We start from the raw sequence: 20,303 nt of genomic DNA, 5'->3' as shown, positions 1-20,303 counted from the left end.
TTGCTGTGCTTGGGCGGGACCTAGGGTCTTCCCAGCCCGGTGAAGGGGAAGCAGCACAGGGCCGTTGCTGGGGCTGGCCCAGAGATCACCGTGGGCTCGGTCTGCAAAGCACCAAGGTGACTGCTAGAATCCAGGCAGGATGAACACGAGGTGTATCAGTGCTATGAGAATCATGCAGTTGAGGCAGGAAGAGATTTGGAAAGCCTGAGCCCTGTTGTACATGTCCAGGACACTGAGGCCCAGAAAGGGAAAGGGCTTTGTCGTCAGACACAGCAAGTCTGCTGCAGAGGCCAGACTTCAACTGGTGTCTGCTTGACTTCCAGGCCAGGGAGTGAGAAGAAAAGGCCTCCCAGGGACTGGGAACTGAGAGATACCCCTCCTGGGGTGGGACACTGGGACTTTCTGCCCTGGCAAACGCTATAGAGCAAGGGCCTGGGGCTGCAGCCCACACAGGCACGGGGAGGGGAGGCTCCTGCTTGTCCCACCTTTTCTGTCTCTCTTGTCATGATTCCCAGTCCCCTACGGCACTCCCTCATTCTGAGTTCTTCTTCCCAATAAAATTGGAAAATGCTTAAGGCATTTATTAAAGAACATTTGAAGTTTCTTATTTTTTTATTATGGTAAGATATATATAGCAGAATTTACCATTTTAGCCACTTTTAAGGACACAATTCAGTGGCAAAAGTACATTCACATTGTTGTGCAACCATCACCACCATCCATGCAATAGAACTTTTTCATCATCCTGAACTGAATGGAATTTCAATTGTAAAGCTGAACTGAACCTTTTAGATGATTATCGAAAACATTCCTCCCAAATTAACAGAGAAGTTAATTGCTTGTGGCCTGTACTTCTTTTCTGAGGATCAAGGCCCCATAGACCCTGTGCATGTGAGTGGGACAGTGGTCCCTGCTTTCTCGGTGTGTCGGCTTCTCTGCTTTGGTGGAGAGACTGTGGTGCTTCTATGATCTGCAGTTCCAGCTTTTAATGTAATATAATGTGTGTGTGTAGAGAGAGAGAGTCTGAGAGTCACCTCTTTGGGGCCCATCTTCAGCTCTGTCTTGCAACCCAAACTCCAGCCACAGCTGTGGCCCAGGGCAGCTCAGAGAATTCATATTGGCTGGGTGGGGGCGGGAGGGGGGGTTCCTGCCTTGGGGTAGGGGGTGAGAAGGCTGTAGCTGGGCCCACCTAACATCTCACCTGCTCCTGGGGCATCCTGAGTCAAGAGGCAATATAGTTGGAGTTGGAAGTCAGACCAGGCCAGGCCATTTCCTGTGCCAAGAGTGTCTGTAGCAGGGGGCAGTGTAACATCAGGAGGCCTCACCTTCCTCCTGCTCAGAAAGGCACTCCCCTTCCTGCCTGGGCCCCATGCGAAGCACTCCTCTGTCCATGGTCTCAAGGCAGCATTGGAGGCCAAGGGAGGGGGGGATGGGTGGAAGGGGTGAGTCAAGATTTGAACCCAGGGCATAGTGTTTGTCAGTGGGGGTGGCAATGGCATTCTTTTTGAGCTGAGTCATCATTAGGTAGGACTGTCCTATGCATTTCAGGTGTTTGATATCCCTCACTTCCAACACTGAATGCCAGGAGTGTCCCTCAATCACTGTGACAACCAAAAGCATCCTGTGCATTTCTAGCGATCTAGGGACCAGGAAGAAAGAGACCTGGGTAAACCCAGTTTTGTCAGGCCACAGATTTATCTGTACCAGGGGATAGTTGTTCTTGTGACTACTCTAGCTGTGATGGCACACAGCGGGCTCAGTTTCTGTCTTCTGGAAGGGAGTAGTTTGAGGCTGAGCTGCCCTTCTTGGCTGCAGACCTGAGACTCTCCACTCCTTGAGCCTCAGCTGTGAGGCAGGGCACTCCCTACTGTGTCAGCTGGGACCTTGAGCAAATCACTGACTCCTCTTTGTCTCTCTGTCCTCACCCCAGGCTCTTTGAGGATTTGGCAGGCTCTAAATTTTGAAGTTTGCCGTTGAAAAGTTTGCAGGCCTGAGGATTTAAGGTATGATGCCACAGGGTGGCAGCAATGGGCCAAGAATGCCCCGTCTTGACCAAAGGAGCAGGACAGAGACCCTCCCAGATGACGAGGGGAGGGGGGGACATGTCGCTTCTAAACCCCCCACACCCCGCAAAGTCTGCCTGCCAGTCGCCCAGCATCATGGGGCTGTCTATCAGATTCCATGCCCTGCCAAACAATTTTGGAAAGAGATTAGAGGACATCCGAGAGCTTGGGTCCAGTCCCAAGCCTGCCACTACATCCTGGCTGTGCATCCCTGGGCAGGTGACCACCCCCTCTAAGCCTCAGTTTTCCCGTATGTAAACTGGAAATAGTGACACCTATCACATAGGCCCCATCCTTGACAGCACTGGTGAAGGGATCAAGTGAGGTTCCTGGGTGGAGGGAGGAGGGAACTGCAAACTGTAGAGTGCATAGATTTGTGAGGCTAGGTTGGCACTCTACAGGTGTTGACACGCAGTGAGCTCCATCAGTCATCACAGCCCCACTGTGTTTCTCTTCCTTTTCCCACTACGGGCTTCCCTGGTGACCCAGACGCTGGCCGAGCAGCATGGCCTGCCACTTGTTGCCCGCTCCTTAGGGAGACAGAGGAGGGGCTTGATATACCCCTCCCTCCTTAGCCAGTGTGTGGCTGAACCTCTTCTGCGTAGCAAGGGGGCCGTGCAGCAGAGGTGTGGCGGGGACTACCCATACATTGGCCCTCCTTAGGCCTGTCTTTAGAGACTTCTAGGGGGATGCACAGTTACTGTCAGAGACACCATCATTGCAAGCCCTTTCTTCTCTACACCACCCTGGATGTGCTTGGTTTTATCATCTGTGAAATGGGTCTCTCTCTTGGGGTTATAAGAACCAGCTGTGATGGGAGATGTGGAAATGCTTTGGAAGACTGTGGCCCTTGCTTGGTCTTGGAGTTGGGAGGAGAGAGAAAAATCAGAATCATGGGTTTTCCTGGGTACCTGACCTGTCCTAGGTTCTCCTGAATTTTCATGCAGCTGAGCCTCGCTGAGCCACAGGCTGAGGGGTGAGCATTGCCATCCCAGCTCACGGTGAGGGCAGGGTGCATTTGCTGAGATGGCTGCAGCGAGATCTACTCCACATTTTCTCCTTCAAGTATGATGTTGACACTTTCCCACTGAGAGGTAGGGTCTATCTCCCTCCCCTCTAATCTGGCAGAAAGTGACACTGTATGACTCCTGAGGCTTGGCTATGGAAGGTGCCACAGCTTGCACCTGGTCCACCTGGGACATTCCCCCTTGGAGTCCAGCCACCATGCTGTGAGGAAGCCCAGGCCATGTGAAGAAGCCACCAGTAGGTGGTCTGGTCATCTGAGGCCCCAGTTAATGCCAGTGTCAACCATCAGATGTGGGAGAACTTAACCCCCAGAACTGTAAGAAACAGCAATGATCATTGTTTCTTGGTGACAAGTTTTGGGGTGATTTGTTACGTAGCAGTCTGGTAACCAATACAGTGGAACACACGGGCACTTGGTGACATGAAGTGCTGCTTGTGGAGGGACCAGGTCTTGAGCCTGCATCTTCCTAACTCCAAATCCTGTCTTTGCCTCGATCCTGAACCACTTCCTCTGGTTTCTGGGATGGCTCTGACTCAGGGAGAGTCCTTTTTTCCCTCCCTACACGGATGAAACCTCCGCTGGAGGTGCCCCAGGGGCAGTTCACAGGGACAGGCACGCCCAGACACACACTTGTGGTTTATTATGCGCAGCGACAGCCCTCTGCACAGAAATGGGCGGGAGTGGCTAGGACACAGCTGGTTGCTAGGGATGCTTGTTAGAGGTGGAACTGCCTCTTGTCAGAGTGTAGGCAGCTCTGGCTGCAGCCCCCCTGCTCAGGCCAGCGGGGAACCGGCCCTGAAGTTCACTTTGTCTGCACAACTCACCAGAACCATTTCTGGCAGGCTGCCAGAACAATGGGTGGAGACTTGGGGCCAGTGAGACCCAGACTCTGAGCTGGAGGCCTGCCTGCTCAGGCCAGGCAAAGGCCCATCCCGTCTCTGCTCTGGCTGATGTGGACGCAGAGACAGGAAGTAGCAGCCAATCCAGCCTGGGACCCTCTGTGCCTGACACTTGGGGACCACTGGGCTCCCTGCAGCTGGGTCCACATCGCAGCAGTCACAGAGCTTGGCCACTACTCTTGGCCAGAGGACATGTGTTCTCGTGGCAGCTGGTGTCCTGAGGCCTCCTGAGCTGGGTGGGAGCTAGCCCCTCGGTGCCTTCTGCTGACTGCCGCCCAGGTCCAGCTGCAAGTGCTTGGCGGGAGTCTGGTCTGGGGGTCTGAGCGTACGGGCAGCTGGTTGTGGCTGGGTCCAGCTGCAGCTGCTGCCAAGCCCTGGGCCCTCTTGGCTGGAGTGTGTCCTGGGGGCTCCAGAGCTACGAGGGGCTCTTGCAGGGCAGCACCACCGCTGTGAGTCTCTCGGCTGATCAGGCGGCTGAAGGCCCAGCCGGGACCTTTCCAGCCTGTCCTGAGCAGGCACTTCCACCCTTGTCTCCTTCCTGGGAAAGCCAAGTCCCCTGGGGGCCCCTCAGGGCAAGCTGCCTGCAGACTGGCCTGTCCACATTCCTGCAGCTTCACGTGCTGACGGTTCTGGGCTGGGTGGGCACACTCTTAAATGTTAAAAGGCCACAGGTGGCAGATCCCATGAAAAAAGATCAATATATTACTGTTTGTCTTTACAAAAATTAAGAACGTCCACACAGATCTGTACAGGTGTGAGCTGGGTCTGGGATCACTGGAAAAGGAGGAGAGACTGAAGGTGAGGAGGGGCCCGAGACCCCTGTGGCCCCACTCCCATCCAGGCCACCCTGCTCCAGGACCCCGTCCTGCCCATGTCCTCAGGAACATGTGCGGCCCCTCCTTTCCTCCCTCTCCTCTCTACGTCCACTTCCCTCTCAGCGGGGCAGGTTGGACCAAGTCCCAGGAGGCACTGATGGTTTTGCACTGGCTGGGCCAGGTGTCAACTGAGCCCTGTGTGACCAACAGGTGGGTTACGCACAATCATCGAAGACCACATGGGAGAGTCACACCCAGGGTCATGATGGGAAACCTGGCTGTTCAGTCACTGTGTAGGGAAGCAGTTGCAGACGCCCAGAACTCTGAGTGAGCCCTCCCATACCCCATCCTCCCTCCACTCCCCCGAGCCTGCCCCAGAGACTCTTCCCTGCAAGGTACCTTGTGCCAGCAGCCAGGCACGGGCAGCCCGTCAGGGCCCTGGAAAGAAAAACGTTTCAGTGACTGGGACTGGGGTCTGGCCAGCTACCTACATGCCGCGCCCCCCTCCCCTGGTCTGTAGAGAGATGCAGTCCAGGGAGCTGCTGTGTGAGATTGCTGCAGCCCACTGAGGCAGGGCTAGGACGCCTCCTCTGTCTACCCAGGCAGCAGGGTCGAGGGACATGATGGCCCTTCACTGTGCTTGTCCTGAGCGTGTTCCCACTGTGCTTTGTTGGGACCCCTGCCCAGTGAGCAGGGACAGAGGGCACTAGGGAAGAGTGGGTGTTGTGCCAGACATGTGCTGGCCAGGAGGGGGCCCTGGCCTGGGCCCTGCCTGGCAGCAGTGACAGTGGCTCTGACCCCTCGCCCTTCCCTGAGAGCTTTCAGGCTTTGGGCAGCAATGCCTTTTAGAGTGTTTTAAGCCCAGGAGACGCATCCCACACCAGCCTGTCCTGGCCCCTGTGACGGGATCTGAGCAGAGGACAGGGCAGGCTTGGGTTGCCAGGGGGGACACTGGGCATGGGGGGGTGCTGTCTGACAGCTTGGCCATGCCCACCCAAGCAGTCACACACGAGCAGGGGGCAGGCTTCTGCCGGCAGCCTGGAGGGTGGGGAAATCGGAGAGGGACAGAGACTGACCCATCAGCCTGGGTCCCTGGGGAACCCTGGTGCAGAAGACACTTCATGCTGTTCCAAAGCACAGGCACGGGTCTCAGACACATGGGGCAGACCCCTGGAACATTCCCATGTGTATGCTGGGCACAGGCTGGGGACCAAAGGGAAGGTGGGGAGGAGGACAGAATGGGGAGGATGCAGGGAGGGAGGGCAGGGGCAGAGCAGAGGCCCTGGCCACCCGGAAGGCCCCACAGCACACAGCACACAGCAAGCCCGACTGCCTACCGCAGGGCAGGGCCTGGTGCCCTTTGCCCGGCTGTGCCAGCCCGGAGCGCCTTGCTGGCCTCGGCGTGTGGGAGTCTCCTGTTTCGAAGGAGACAAGGGCTTGCTGACTTGGAAGGAGGCCCCGGCCCAGGGCCCGGAGCTGCGGGGCTGGGCTAACCCGCCTGCTGCCCCAGCCTTTTCTGTGTGCCCACCCCGTCGCCCCCCTCTGTTTCTCTTTCACTTCCCAAAAACCTCTGGAGGGAGGAGTTCCCACCCCACTGCGCAGATGCGGAAACTGAGGACCGGTGGGCTAACGTGACTCATTCACAGCCAGAGGGGCAGGCGGCCCCACCCTGACGCCCTCCAGAGGGCGAGGGCGGCTTGCACACGCCACAGCTGGAGGCCCCTCTCCCCTTGCCCCCCCTGGGTACGGACATCTGGCCAGTTTTACCATGGAAACCCAGCTGTTTTGTTCTTTCTCTTTTCTGAGCTCCACTGGAAGAGCAAGACATGTAAACCCTCCCTGCCTTCTAGACAAAGGAAGGGCAGTTCGGTTGTTGCGGCACTGGCGGCGGTGGGCTAGCTAGGGCTCCTGGGGAAGAGCCTGGGCTGCCCCCACCCAGAGCAAGGCTCTCCTGGGAAGCAGGAAGAAAGAGGAGGGACACACCCAGAGAGGTCAGCAGGTCCCACCCCTCCACGGTGGGGAAGCTGAGTTCCAGCCCCGCCTGGCCTCAAGCCCAGAGGGAATTTGACCCAGACCGTGGACCTGGGAGGCAAGGGTGACAGCCGGGCACTCGCTGTCCCTGCACTCAGCAGCTTGCCTGTGGCAACTGGGCTTCTTCCTCAGGGCCTAGCGCTCTCCTGGGCAGCCCCTGACATTAACGATGACTCCGGGGAAAGGCAGCTCCGAACCTGGTCGAGCCCCTCTCCAGGCCCCGCCCAAGTTGGCTCACAAAGGGTCCCCACTTAAGCCAGTCCTGCCCTGGGGCCGAGTAATGAGGGGCAGTGACAGAGGGGCTGGGTCCCCCGAGCCATGCCTATGGTGGGGGTCGGGGCCAGAGCCGGAGGAGCCGGGATGATGGCCGTAGCAGCAGTAGCACCGGTGGCCCTGGCAGTGTGGGCATGCTGGCGCGGGACTTGCACCGGAGTTCTGAAGACAGGGAAGATGTTGGCCTGACCCTGGTCAGAGGCCGGAAAGACCTGGGGCGGGGCTGCCATCGTGCTCCGACACGTACCACAGGACACGGCTGGTCTAGGCCCGGTGGTCCCGGCTCACCCTTCTGGCCCTTCACTCCTTTCCGGCCGGGGACCCCTCGCTCTCCCTGCACAGAGGGGAGATGGTGGTATGGCCGCAGCTTCCGGCTCAAGACCCTCCCACACCACAACACCCAGTCAGGCCCCGCCCTGATGCTTCAGCACGACCCTCACCCACCGCCTCCCTGCCACCCGGCTTCTCTCCTGCTTGTCCTGGGCTCCCGCTCCCGCTCCCACTTGCTCCCTCCCGAGCCGCTGCCACCAGCTCCTGTCCCCCGCCCCCACCTTCTCTCCACGCTCGCTCCGGTCACCTTTCTCTCCTCGGGGTCCAGGGAAGCCCTGATGAGAGGATTCAAGGTTAAGGCTGGACATGAGGCTGCAGGTCTGCCCCTTTGTTATCCGCTCATCTCTGCTCCTCTCCCATCCATGCCCCTCCTCCCTCCACGCATTTTCGTGGCACAAGCGGGCCTGGCCCCAACTGTGAGGTGCCACGCGTGCTGGGTACCAGGCTGATGCACTTAGGACACCAGCCTACTTCCTCCAGAGCAGACCACGGCCGGTGTCTGGGCAGGAGCCCTCGGGCAGAGCTGCCAGTGAGGGGCTTTCTCGCACCGCAGTCAGCTGCCGCCGCGCCGGCCTAGGCTAGGCTGGGCACAGAGACTCCAGAAACCCAAGGAAGTTACGTCGCCATCTTCGACAGAATGAGAAATGGTGATCTCTCGTTCTCTGCCCTCGGCTCAGTTTCTGCACACCCGTCTGTCCATTCAGATATCTGTCCTTCCATGCAAGCAATATGTATAAGCACCCACTAGGAACTAGGCTGGACACTGGGGGCAGAGAAAGGCATTTGACACGTTCCCTCCCTCATGTCTGACGGGGCAGTCAAGAGTGCTGCTGCCGAAGGTCAGCGCGCAGGGACACAGGTGCGAAACGGGTGGGAGGGTGGTGGCCAAAGGGGTTTTGCCCAGGGGTCGGGGTTGAAAGGAAGCTTCTGATCAGAGCAGGGTCCCCATTGCAGCTGGGCCTGGTGGAGCTGAGGAGGCTCCCAGGGTATGCCAGGTAGAGCAGGTGGGCTTGGCATTGAAATGCCACTCTGAGCTCCTGGCCTCCTAGAAGTAGCTGCGGCCATGCTGGTGGCAGCACGGAGCCTCCTGCCCCACTCCCCATGGCGCCCCGCACCGGACCTGCATCCAGGCTCATCTTCTCTCCAGTGGAGCAGCCCTCCCTGTCAGGAACGGGGGCCCTTCCTTTTCCTTGTCCACATTTGCTCTCCAAGGCAACATTCTCTTTTTAAAGCTAGGGTGGATGCCGGAGTCCTCGCAGCCCTGCCTCTGGCCACTATCTCCCTTGCAATAGCTACTGATTTTCACAATCCACTGCCTCCTCCTGAGCGTGTGAGCAGGCCTGCATTCCCACGGCCAAGCTGCGGTTCAGTGTCGGCCTAACTGGGGCCAGTAAGACCCCGGGAGATTTTCTCTAGAATGCTAGAGTGAGGCAAATAGTCTTTCTTCTGGGTTTGGGCCTGGCAGGACACAGTCTGGCTCTGCCTCTCTGCACATGGAGCTTGGGAATGATTCCCACACAGGGGAAGCAGAGACAGGAGACTCATGGTTGAACCTCCGGACTTTTCAGTTATAAGTCATTTTAGGCCAGTTTAAACTATGTTTTCTACCTGTGCTACCAAAAGAGATTTGACACATTCAACATCGGGCTAATACTTCCCTTCTTTCCTTTTCACACTAGTGCTCTAGCTGAAGACTAATCATGTGTCACCAAGATACTGCAACAGGCTCCTAACTGCTCCCCCCACCTCCTTGCTACAATGCATCATCCATTCACCATCCCTTCATCCATCCATCCACCATCCATTCATTGTCCACCCATCATCCCTCCATCCATCTGTCCATCATCCATTCACTGTCCATCCACCATCCCTTCATCCATCCATCTACTATCCGTTCACTGTCCATCCATCATCCCTTCATCCATCCATCCACCATCCATTCATTGTCCATCCACCATCCCTTCATCCATCCATCCACTATCCATTCACTGTCCATCCATCATCCCTTCATCCATCCATCCATCATCTATTCACTGTCCATCCATCATCCCTTTACCCATCCGTCCGTCACCCATTCACTGTCCATCCATGATCCCTTCATCCATCCATCCACCATCCATTCACTGTCCATCCACCATCCCTTCATCCATCCATCCACCATCCATTCACTGTCCATCCACCATCCCTTCATCCATCCACCCACCATCCATTCACGGTCTGTCCATCATCCCTTCATCCATCCATCCATCATCCATTCACTGTACATCCGTCATCCCTTCATCCATCCATCCACCATCCATTCACTGTCCATCCATCATCCTTTCATCCATCCATCCACCATCCATTCATTGTCCATCCACCATCCCTTCATCCATCCATCCACCATTCATTCACTGTCCATGCATCATCTCTTCATCCATCTGTCCATCATCCATTCACTGTCCATCCACCATCCCTTCATCCATCCATCCACCATCCATTCATTGTCCATCCATCATCCCTTCATCCATCTGTCCACCATCCATTCACTGTCATCCATTCACTGTCTATCCACCATCCCTTCATGCATCCATCCACCATCCATTCACTGTCCATCCATCATCCCTTCATCCATCCATCCATCATCCATTCACTGTCCATCCACCATCCCTTTATCCATCCATCCACCATCCATTCATTTTCCATCCATCATCCCTTCATCCATCCATCCACCATTCATTGACTATCTATTCATCATCCCTTCATCCATCCATCCATCATGCATTCACTGTCCAGCCACCATCCCTTCATCCATCCATCCATCATACATTCACTGTCCATCCACCATTCCTTCATCCATGCATCCACCATCCATTCATTGTCCACCCATCATCCCTTCATCCATCCGTCCACCATCCATTCACTGTCATCCATTCACTATCCATCCACCATCCCTTCATCCATCCATCCACCATCCATTCACTGTCCATCCATCATCCCTTCTTCCATCGATCCACCATCCATTCATTCTCCATCCATCATCCCTTCATCCATCCATCCACCATCCATTCACTGTCCATCCATCATCCTTTCATCCATCCATCCACCATCCATTCACTGTCTGTCCATCATCCTTTTATCCATCCATCCATCATCCATTCAATGTCCATCCACCATCCCTTCATCCATCCATCCACCATCCATTCATTGTCCATACATCATCCCTTCATCCATCCATCCACTATTCATTCACTGTCCATTCATCATCCATTCATCCATCCGTCCATCGTGCATTCACTGTCCATCCATCATCCCTTCATCCATCCATCCACCATCCATTCACTGTCCATCCATCATCCCTTCATCCATCCATCCACCATCCGTTCACTGTCCATCCACCATCCCTTCATCCATCCATCCATCATCCATTCACTGTCCATCCACCATCCCTTCATCCATCCATCCACCATCCATTCACTGTCCATCCATCATCCCTTCACCCATCCGTGCATCATCCATTCACTCTCCATCCATCATCCCTTCACCCATCCATCCACCATCCATTCACTGTCCATCCATCATCCCTTCACCCATCCATCCATCATCCATTCACTGTCCATCCAACATCCCTTCATCCATTGTCCATCCACCATCCATTCACTGTCCATCCACCATCCCTTTATCTATCCATCCACTATCCATTCACTGTCCATCCACCATCCCTTTATCAATCCATTCACCATCCATTCACTGTCTATCCACCATCCCTTCATCCATCTGTCCATTATCTATTCACTGTCCATCCATCATCCCTTCATCCATCCTTCCACCAGCCATTCACTGTCCATCCATCATCCCTTCATCCGTCCGTCCGTCATCCATTCATTGTCCATCCATCCTCCCTTCTTCCATCCATCTACCATTCATTTGCTGTCCATTCACCATCCTCTCATCCATCCATCCAGCATCCATTTACTGTCATCCATTCACTGTCCATCCATCATCCCTTCATCCATCCATCCATCATCCATTCACTATCCATCCACCATCCCTTCCTCCATCCATCCACCATCCATTTACTGTCCATCCATCATGCCTTCATCCATCCATCCATCATGCATTCACTGTCCATCCACCATCCCTTCATCCATCCATGCACCATCCATTCACTGTCCATCCATCATCCCTTAATCCATCTGTCCATCATCCAATCACTGTGCATGCACCATCCCTTCATCCATCCATCCATCATCCATTCACTGTCCATCCATCATCGCTTCATCCATCCGTCCACCATCCATTCCCCGTCATCCATTCTCTGTCCATGCACCATCCCTTCATCCATCCGTCCATCATCCATTCACTGTCCATCCACCATCCCTTCATCCATCCATCCACCATCCATTCACTGTCATCCATTCACTGTCCATCCATCATCTGTCTATCATCCATTCACCCATCCATCCATTCGTCTATCCATCCATCCACCATGTATCCATCAGCAATCTATCCATTCATCCACCATCCATCTATCCATTATGCATCCATCCATCTACCATCCATCCATCCATCCTTCCATCCTTCCATAAAGCAGCAACTCTGGGCTGTGCACTGGACTTGGCACTGAGGACACAGGAGTCAGCTGCAGTCCCAGCCCTGGGAAAGGGTGTCACACTTGAGCTAGCCAGATCAGGTTACCGTATATGGGCGGATGATGCACACAGGAGACCAGAACACTCAGAGTGAATGATGAGACACTTACGTCTAATCCTGGCTCCCCGGGCCTGCCCTGAGGAGAGACACAGAGGGGTGAGGGGCGCTGGGGGCGGGTTCCGGGAGCACAGCTGCTGATGAAGTTCAGCCCTGTGAGTTGGCCACAGACATGGGGCCAGGGAGACCCACCGACCATGCAGGCACAGAGGACAGGGAAGACATGGTAATTACAGAGCCTGAACTCTGGCCCTGTGAGGTGCAGGGACCCCATGAGGTACAGGGTTGAGCACCCAGGGCTGACTGACACTGTGGATGCATGGCCGTATTTGGGGCGGCGGTCCGAGTAAGGTGGTTACCTTCTCTCCTTTGGTTCCTGGCAGTCCAATAAGGCCCGGTGGGCCAACTGGCCCCTAGACAGAAAAGGACTGGGTCAGGAGGCATCCCAGTTACAGGAGTGACCCTCTGGGGACAAACAAGGCAGGGACACTCACAGGCAGGCCGCTGGGGCCTCTCTCGCCCGACGCGCCCTTCTCTCCCTTGGCTCCATCCGAGCCCTGGAAGCAAAGGGGCAAATCAGTCAGGAAGTAGGGGGTGGACAGACAGCAGGACAGGCATGCTTGGGGCCTGCATGGGAGCTGGGTGTGCACGGCAGAAGGACAGATCCAGGCTCCACAGGCCTGGCCCAGCTTCCTCCATGGCGAGGATAATCGGGATGAGCTACAGGCACGTGCATTTCACCTTTTCCGACACTCCAGCTCCCTCAGTAATCATGGAAGGGGACTGCAGTCACCCCTGCCACAGATGAGGAAAGGAGGTGCAGGAAGGGCCACGGATGGGCCCAGCCACACAGCTGGGAAGAGAGGTGGCAGAGCTGAGTACCAATCAGGTTTCTGAGCCCCAACCTTGGACCCATCCCTGACAACAGCCGCCTCTTGTAAACACAGTCTGGGGAGGCCTTGGGAGAAAACAGAACCTGAAGCAGCATGTCTGGCTGAGCCACACGCTCGGCCCCATTCGGGCCTGGGATCCCACGACCGAGGCCCCCACCCGGCCTCCGAGCCGGGAAACGGAGGTGTGCTCCGCCCCAAGGCACCGGCAGGCATGCCGAGCAGCAAGGCCAGATGGCCTCCCCTTCCGTCCGTGTCTGCCTCCCTGGGGCAGGGCACACAGGCAGACCACACTCACGGTTTTAATTTAAGAGCAGAGAACATGACATTATGTAACGCACACCCCAAGACTTCACGCTCCGTCTGTGGGCAGTTGAGAAACAGCTGTGCGTGGGGGCAGGAGGAGGAGAGACGCAGAGAAAGGTGGAGAAGGTGAGGAGGGAGACACAGCGGGAGGTGGACTGGAGGAGGAGAGAGGGAGACAGACGGGCCTCGGCAGGGGAGTGAAAGAACAGAGCCCCAGATGGGCCCCCCCCCCAGGACATTAGCATATTACACTCCTGAGATTTGGAATGTTTGGGCACCGGGAGGAGGCAGGGTTGGGTCTAGGGCTGGGTGCAGGTCGCTGGCTGGGTGTGGGTCCCCACTTGCCCACCAGCAAGCCTTTTGACCCTGCCCAGGCTGTGAGTCTGAGGCCAGCAGGGCGTTTCTACCCATTCACCCTGGGACCCTGAATTCCCTGAAGGCCCTAGGGAGGGGGGAGAAACAGATCAGAAGGGCTGTCCGGCTGCGTCCAGACTGCAGGTCAGGGCCCTACTGCAGTGACCACAAAGGCTTCAGGCCACCTGCTGGCCCCTGTGGCCCTGCCCTGGACTCTGCTCTCTTTGTGGGACATGCCCGGCTGCCCCCATGAGGATGCCTGTCCTCCCAGGTCGTGGCTCCATGGCCTGGGCCCCCTACCCTCTTGGTATCCTGGCTGCTTCAATCCAAACCATCCTTACCATGGGGCCTGGGGGTCCGGGGGGGCCAGGGGGCCCCGGCTCCACTATGATCTGGGCCTAGGAAGGGTCAGAGATGGGTTAGTCACCCACTGCACCATCATCTCTCCCCCACCCACACTGACTCACTGGCTGCGCACCAGGTGCTGGGCCCTGGGCCCCTGGGGTGAGCCTGCTTCCTGTCTCCAGGAGGGCACAGCCTGGTGAGGGCCCAGTGCTGGCCTTCGGGTCCTTGGATGGGCCTCAGGTGGCAGACACAGCCCGAGGCTTCCTTGCTACTCTCCCCCGCTGCCCTGGGCTTGGTCAGGCCGGGTGGCCTTTCTGTCCCAAGGCTCGAGCCCCCACTCGGCTTGAGGGAAGCCCTGACCCTCAGCGCCCCTTACCAGGCTCTCCTGCAGGCTGTCGGATGCCGACTCTCCCTTCTCCCCCTTGGGGCCGTCGGCACCCTGCAGGATGGGACGGCCTGTGAGCTCTTTCTGTCCTGCACCAAAGTCACACCCACGGTGCTCAGCGACCTCCCCTTCCCTTCCCCACGCAACTTGCACGCAGCAGTGATAAGCTGGCCTTTGCAGCTTAAAAAAATGTGCCCTAAATCAGCAGAACAGGCCCTGGGTGGTGAGCAGAGTAGGTCTCAGAGAGCACACGGACGGCGCAGACTGCCCGTCTGCGGCGTGGGGGCAACCAGGGCTCTGGGGCAAAGACCCCGCTTCACACTGCGGCGCCACCTCTCCAGTAACCCTCAGGGATGGACAGTGGTCAGGACGTGAGGGCTTCCAGTGTCTGCGGGACGCCTGGTGGCACTTCCAGTCCGGCCACAAGAGCAATAATAACAATGGTGATGACGACAACAGTGGGTACCTACGGCGTGCCAGCCACCACTCGCAGCCCTGTCCGCACATCCCCTTGTGGGGGCGGGGGGTTATCACCCCTGGTTAGAGGTGAGGACACCTGGCAGGGAGGTGAGGTTTCTTGTACGGGGTTCTGGAGTCAGTGGGGGCAGGGTGGGAGGCAGCTCGGGGCGGAGCGCAGTGTTAACGCACCCAGCCCGCCACCGGGCGCCCGGGGCTGCACCTCCCGTTTCATCTTTGGGGAGGACCTTGCAGGGGAGGTCCTCTTACGGATGAGGAGGTGGAGGCTCAGGGAGAGTAGGGGCAGCGTTGGCCGGGAGCCTGGAGAGCCCCCGGGCTGGGCGCCGAGGCCACAGCAGCCGCCTGCGGTGGGCACATATTCTCGGGACTGGCCACAACGTGTGGCCCAGCCCAGCCACGTACCGGGAGGCCGGACAAGCCCATCTCGCCTGCTTCCCCTTTGAGTCCAGTAGGCCCGGGCTCCCCTGGGTCTCCTTTTGGTCCTCTGGGACCCTGCAAGCCACAAGAACAAGGGATTAGTGGGGCTCAGCAGGCATCTTCCCTCCGCAGTCCGGGCGGGTGCCCAGAGCTTAGTCTAGGGCAGACCCCCACTTCCTCTCCGTGGGTCCCTACCTCCAGCACAGGTGGCTGGGAGCCTCAGCAGAATGTTGAGGGTATCTGGACGGAGGCAAGGAGGGGACAGCCCACTCCTGCCTCACTGCACACTGGGGTGCGGGCACTTGGAGCAGGCGGATGGGGGAGGAGGGGGCAGGGTGCATGGGCCTGGGGCTGCCACCGGGGGGGCACTCGTGGGGTCAACTGTGTGCTCACAGCTCAGGAGCCTGTGGTGGGCACTGCCAACCCCACATACCCTTCCAGCCATGCACCCTCCACTCAACCGATCACTGCAGCATCCAAGGTGTGCTACACACTGGGGACCCAGGAAAGACACACCCTCGAATAGCAAGTGATCCCCACAGATATCCTCACATCTGTGTAGGATCACACGAGTGCACACACATGTATAGTTACAATAATACCAACAGTGACAGTAATGCTAGCAGCTGACATTTGTGGACTCTTTGCTACCCTGTGGCGGGCACTGCTCTACTTGTTTCATGTACACGGTTATTCAACCCTCATGACAGCCCTAGCACCTCTCACCTGCGGACGAGGAACCTGCCTTAGATGAGCGACTTGTCCAGGGCCTGGAGGTGGACCAAGACTGCGCCCGGGCAGCCTGGCTCCAGAGGCCACACCTTCTGCCACTATATCCCGTGGCCTCTTGCACACGGTGGTTTCTCTCTCTCTGACCACACAAGTGCATGAGTGTGCAAACACACACACACACACACACACACACACACACACGCACACACAGAACCCAACACCAGGCACCGGGATCACCGAAGAAATGAAGGGCCCAGAGACCTTCTCTCCGTCAATTCCTGGGGCACCGGGCAGTCCAAGCTCACCCTGGAAGGGAACAGACAGCAAGAGGGATTATGCCTCCCTTGGCCAGAGAGGGGTTGGTAGCCTGAGGGCTGAGCCACGCTGCCTCCTGACCCGCACCACACTTGGGTGTGATCCCTGCAGTTGGAACTCCAGGAAGGTGCCCACCACCTCCTCCCTTTCATTTCCGTGGCCCCTTATGGGCAGATGTAGCCCGTGGCTGGGATCTGTGGCTGGTGTGGCACAGACTGGGAGGCTGAGGCGTGGAGGGCTAAGTGGTTGCTCCGGGCCACTGAGCCCAGGAGCAGCAGTGCCAGCACCAGACCTGCCTGACTTCAGTCTTAGGCTCTTTCGCCTGGGATGACGGGCAGGCTGTAAACCAAGGGGCACCAGCCACAGGGCTGGCTATGAGCATCTGGGGGCTGCTGTGATGTCATGGGGGGCTGATTTCTCAGTTTAAACATGTGAGGGAGGTTCCCAGGGAAGCCTCCCAGAGCAGGCAGGGCCCAGGATGAAGGCTCCCAGCTTGGTTAGGAAGGAGCAGGCCCCTTTCTCCGAGCCCCAGAAGCCAGGCCAGGAGCCCAGGGGGCAGTGCAAGAGCACATGCAGGGAGGAGGGGGAGAAGGGCCCTGGAGACAAGGCTGGGGGACCACAGAGATGCATCTGCACTGACCTTGGCTCCAGGGATCCCCGGTGGCCCTGGGGGCCCCTGTGGCCCAGGAGGACCCTGTGTGTGAAAGTCAAGCCAATCAGTGGTTAGGCAGGGCCTCCCCTCACTGCCTGCCCAGCGCCCCCCGTGGGCCAAGTCCCTGTCCAGCTGAGCTGCAGCAGGGTCAAGGGACCTTGGAGGCTGCTTCTCCCCCAGTCAGGTCAGGCTACACTGCACATGGCTGGATCTGGCCCCCAAGCCTTGGGGAAGGCCAGGGAGCAGCACCCAGCAATGGACAAGAGAGCAGCGTCCACTGCCACAGAGGGCCCTGAGTCCCTCTGCCCTCAGAGCCAGTCTGCCCCAAGTATAGATTTCTTCACAGCACTCCCCTGCTCAGGATCCTGCGATGGCTCCCTATTGCCTCTGGAAGCAAGCTAAAATCCTCTGCTGGTATTCAAGGCTGGGCCAAAATTTCATCCCCAGTAGTAGCCTGGCACTGCCTTCTCTGCCCGTCCTGTGAGCTCTCTGACCGTCTGGCTCTGTTGCCTGCGATCTGCCGGTCCTGGGGAGTTCCTCAGTCTCACGGGTAGAGTGTGGGGTCTTTAGCCCTTCTAGGTCTGCCCTCATTCCCAAGCTCCTGTCCTGACCTGTCCTTCCTGCAGGCCGCCTGCCCACCCCGGCTCATCACCACTCTCTACTCAGCCTCTCGGCGAGCTCTAGTCCCCCTGACCACTGGGTCCCTTCCCCTCGGGGTCCTCCCTTCTTGTTGGCATCTCCACTGAGATGTCCCTGGTCTTCCCTCATGTCCTCTATCCTACCCACCTTCCTGTAGGCCCAGGCCCAGTGCCTCCGTGCCTGGGGGCACCAGCTCTCCCCTACACCTTCACCATTCCCCAGCCAGCTTCCCCCGATAGGTTTTTATTTTTTTAGCATCATTCCCCTGCTCGAGGACTGACTATGGCTGCGCTCTGCCCATCAAATCGAGTCATGATCCCAGCCTGGCATCCACAGTCCTCCTCCTGACTCCCTGCGCTCGCAGAGCTTCTCCCACATGGCTTGCCGGCTGGGACACGCCATGCACGTGCATGCCCTTGGGGCCACATCACACCACGCCACACACCATGCCGGCCTGGGGTGGGCCACCGTTACCGTCAACTTGTACTTCCCTGAGGCCTGTGGGACATAGCTGGAATTGAAGCTCCGCTGGGATCAGGTGCTAATGCCCAGTCTGGTCTCTGATGACCACCCCTCCCCGATTACACGGGTACCTTCTGGGGTACCTGAGAGCCGCTGGCACCTAACTTCTCTCTCCACTGGTGGTGGGTCCCAAGTCTGCCAGTGACTGGGCAGGGCTCAGGCTACACATCTCCCGAGGTTTCTGGCCAGGCCTTGCCACTCTCACGCTCCCCACAGCAGTCACTAGAAGGCTTAGCCCTCCAGCCAGTGTTCCTGGGGGGCCGGGAGACAGTGTTGGGACTAGACAACAGGAAATGCTCTGCCTCCTGACCTTGAGTCGGGAGCTTTCCTTTTTGCCTTGGCCTTTGGGGAGCTCAGGGCCACATGAGCCACATTCACAGCAGGTCTCTCAGCATCATGCAGGTCTCAACACAGCACTGATTTCCGCATCAGGCACCTAATGAAGTTGAGGTCCTTTTTTTTTTTGAGACGGTCTTGCTCTGTTGCACAGGCTAGAGTGCAATGGCACAATCATAGCGCACTGCAACCTCAAACTCCTGGACTCAAGCCATCCTCCTGCCTTGGCCTCTCAAAGTGCTAGAATTACAGGCATGAGCCACCATGTGTGGCCCAGTTGGGGTCTTTTTGCTAAGTTACCCCTGGTCCCTTGTGTAAAGAAGAGCAGGATTAATACACAAAGTGAGCGATTAATCTTTAAGAAAATGAACATCTAGGGCGCTTCCTAGGAAGACTACCTTGAAGGCATCCAAGATCCGGCCATCGTAGTCGATCACCACTGTGTCTCCTTGCTCGCCCTTGAGGCCTGGGGGACCCTGAGGTGGGAAGAAGGATGAGAATTTCAGGGAAGAGCTATGTGGGTGGGCGAAGCGGTAGCTGCCTCTGCGTCACACACAGAGAGGAGGTGAATGGAAGAGCCGTGTCACCCGGGCCCACACGCATGCTCAGTGTGTGCCCGTTCTCGGATGCAAGCTGGCGGGACCCCAGCATGTGAGGGTGAGGGTAGGGGTGGGTGCAGGAGGGGAGACTGAGGAACACGCCCTGCCTGGTCTGAGCTGAGGGTGTCCGTGACCGGCCGTAATGCAGGTGTTCAAGCCCACTGAGGCCTGACCCCTGAGTTCTCAAGGGAAAACGGAAAGGCTGATTTTGACGCGAAATTCTTCAGATTTTTAAATGTTGACAAACATGCCGACACACCCACCACAAATGCACTGCCACGGGCCTGGCCCTTCCCTTCTGAATCTCACTTCCCTGCCCAGGCTGGCGGCTGCCGGGAGGACAGTGAGGGCTACCTAGCGCGTTGGTTCAGGCCCAGAGCCGGCCCCTTACAAAGGGCAGAGAGACCCAGGCCTGGGCCTCCTTTGCCGGCTGCTCCATGGTCGAGGCTCCCTGTTCACTGCTTAATCCAGCCCCTGGCCACTCACACAGCCAAGCGGGGGGCTCAGATCCACTTGTCGGAGGAAGAAGCCAGCCTGCTGACGGAGCTGGGACGGGGTCCCAGCTGTCAACATAAAGGTGTGTTGACGGGAGCTGGTCAGAGAGGATCTGGGGCTGGTGGGGGTGGCTGTACTCCTGGTGGCAGGGTCGTGCCACACGACAAACCACAGCCCTGCGTTTGAGTGTGCAGAGAGAAGCGTTGGCATGCACTCACCTGGGGAGGCGGGAGCTCTTATTTAATAAGAAGTTGGGACTCTTATTTTTATATATTCACATTTGAGCATTTTACCAAAAGCAAGTATTGTGAAATTAAAAAAATCACTAATAGGTTATTTTAAAAATTTAAGAAGACTCCTAGTTCCTGTAGATCCACTGTTTCTCTGGGCTGTCTGTGGGGACAGGGGCTTCTGAAGCCACCAGGAGCCTTGGATGCCATCAGTGCGGCCTGGCTGAGGGCAGCTGCTTACCCGGGGCCCCGTGGCTCCGTCCATGCCTCGGTGGCCGGGCTCCCCCTGTGGAGACACACAGTGGCGGCCGGGGCGCGGATGTGAGGCCCGAGGACCCCACCCCTGCCCCGCCTGCAGGCCCCCCTTCCCACAAGGCTGGAGCCCTGGCGGCCTGACGTACGAGAGCCACGCTGCAGGGCCAGGGCCCTCCTCTGACCCCCGTTGCACAGAGACAGGGACACTGAGGCCTGGGAGCTTGAGG

The 20,303-nt window shown here is 57.5% G+C and overlaps 1 protein-coding gene across 4 annotated transcripts in view; it reads right to left on the bottom strand.

Annotated features, from left to right (window-relative positions):
* Window positions 1-3,674: 3,674 nt before the first annotated feature.
* COL23A1 (collagen type XXIII alpha 1 chain) overlaps window positions 3,675-20,303 on the bottom strand; it is a 304,308-nt gene continuing 287,679 nt past the window's right edge. Inside the window, exons 14-27 of one of the 4 annotated variants that reach the window (XM_045530513.1) lie at window positions 20,063-20,107; window positions 18,896-18,973; window positions 16,989-17,042; window positions 16,295-16,339; window positions 15,287-15,376; window positions 14,399-14,461; window positions 14,019-14,075; window positions 12,622-12,684; window positions 12,487-12,540; window positions 12,180-12,206; window positions 7,660-7,713; window positions 7,356-7,442; window positions 5,204-5,242; window positions 3,675-4,763 (exon numbers count right to left, since the gene is read on the bottom strand). In XM_045530513.1, the coding sequence (XP_045386469.1) occupies window positions 4,761-4,763; window positions 5,204-5,242; window positions 7,356-7,442; window positions 7,660-7,713; window positions 12,180-12,206; window positions 12,487-12,540; window positions 12,622-12,684; window positions 14,019-14,075; window positions 14,399-14,461; window positions 15,287-15,376; window positions 16,295-16,339; window positions 16,989-17,042; window positions 18,896-18,973; window positions 20,063-20,107 (759 nt within the window). In that variant the 3' untranslated portion in view covers window positions 3,675-4,760. The remainder of the gene's footprint in view (window positions 4,764-5,203; window positions 5,243-7,355; window positions 7,443-7,659; window positions 7,714-12,179; window positions 12,207-12,486; window positions 12,541-12,621; window positions 12,685-14,018; window positions 14,076-14,398; window positions 14,462-15,286; window positions 15,377-16,294; window positions 16,340-16,988; window positions 17,043-18,895; window positions 18,974-20,062; window positions 20,108-20,303) is intronic. The other 3 variants (XM_045530516.1, XM_045530515.1, XM_045530514.1) reach the window with 3 other exon arrangements.

Source organism: Lemur catta, chromosome 18 (assembly GCF_020740605.2).
Source record: "Lemur catta isolate mLemCat1 chromosome 18, mLemCat1.pri, whole genome shotgun sequence".
NCBI classification, from domain to species: Eukaryota; Metazoa; Chordata; class Mammalia; order Primates; family Lemuridae; genus Lemur; species Lemur catta.
This window is presented reverse-complemented; position numbering and strand designations above follow the sequence as displayed.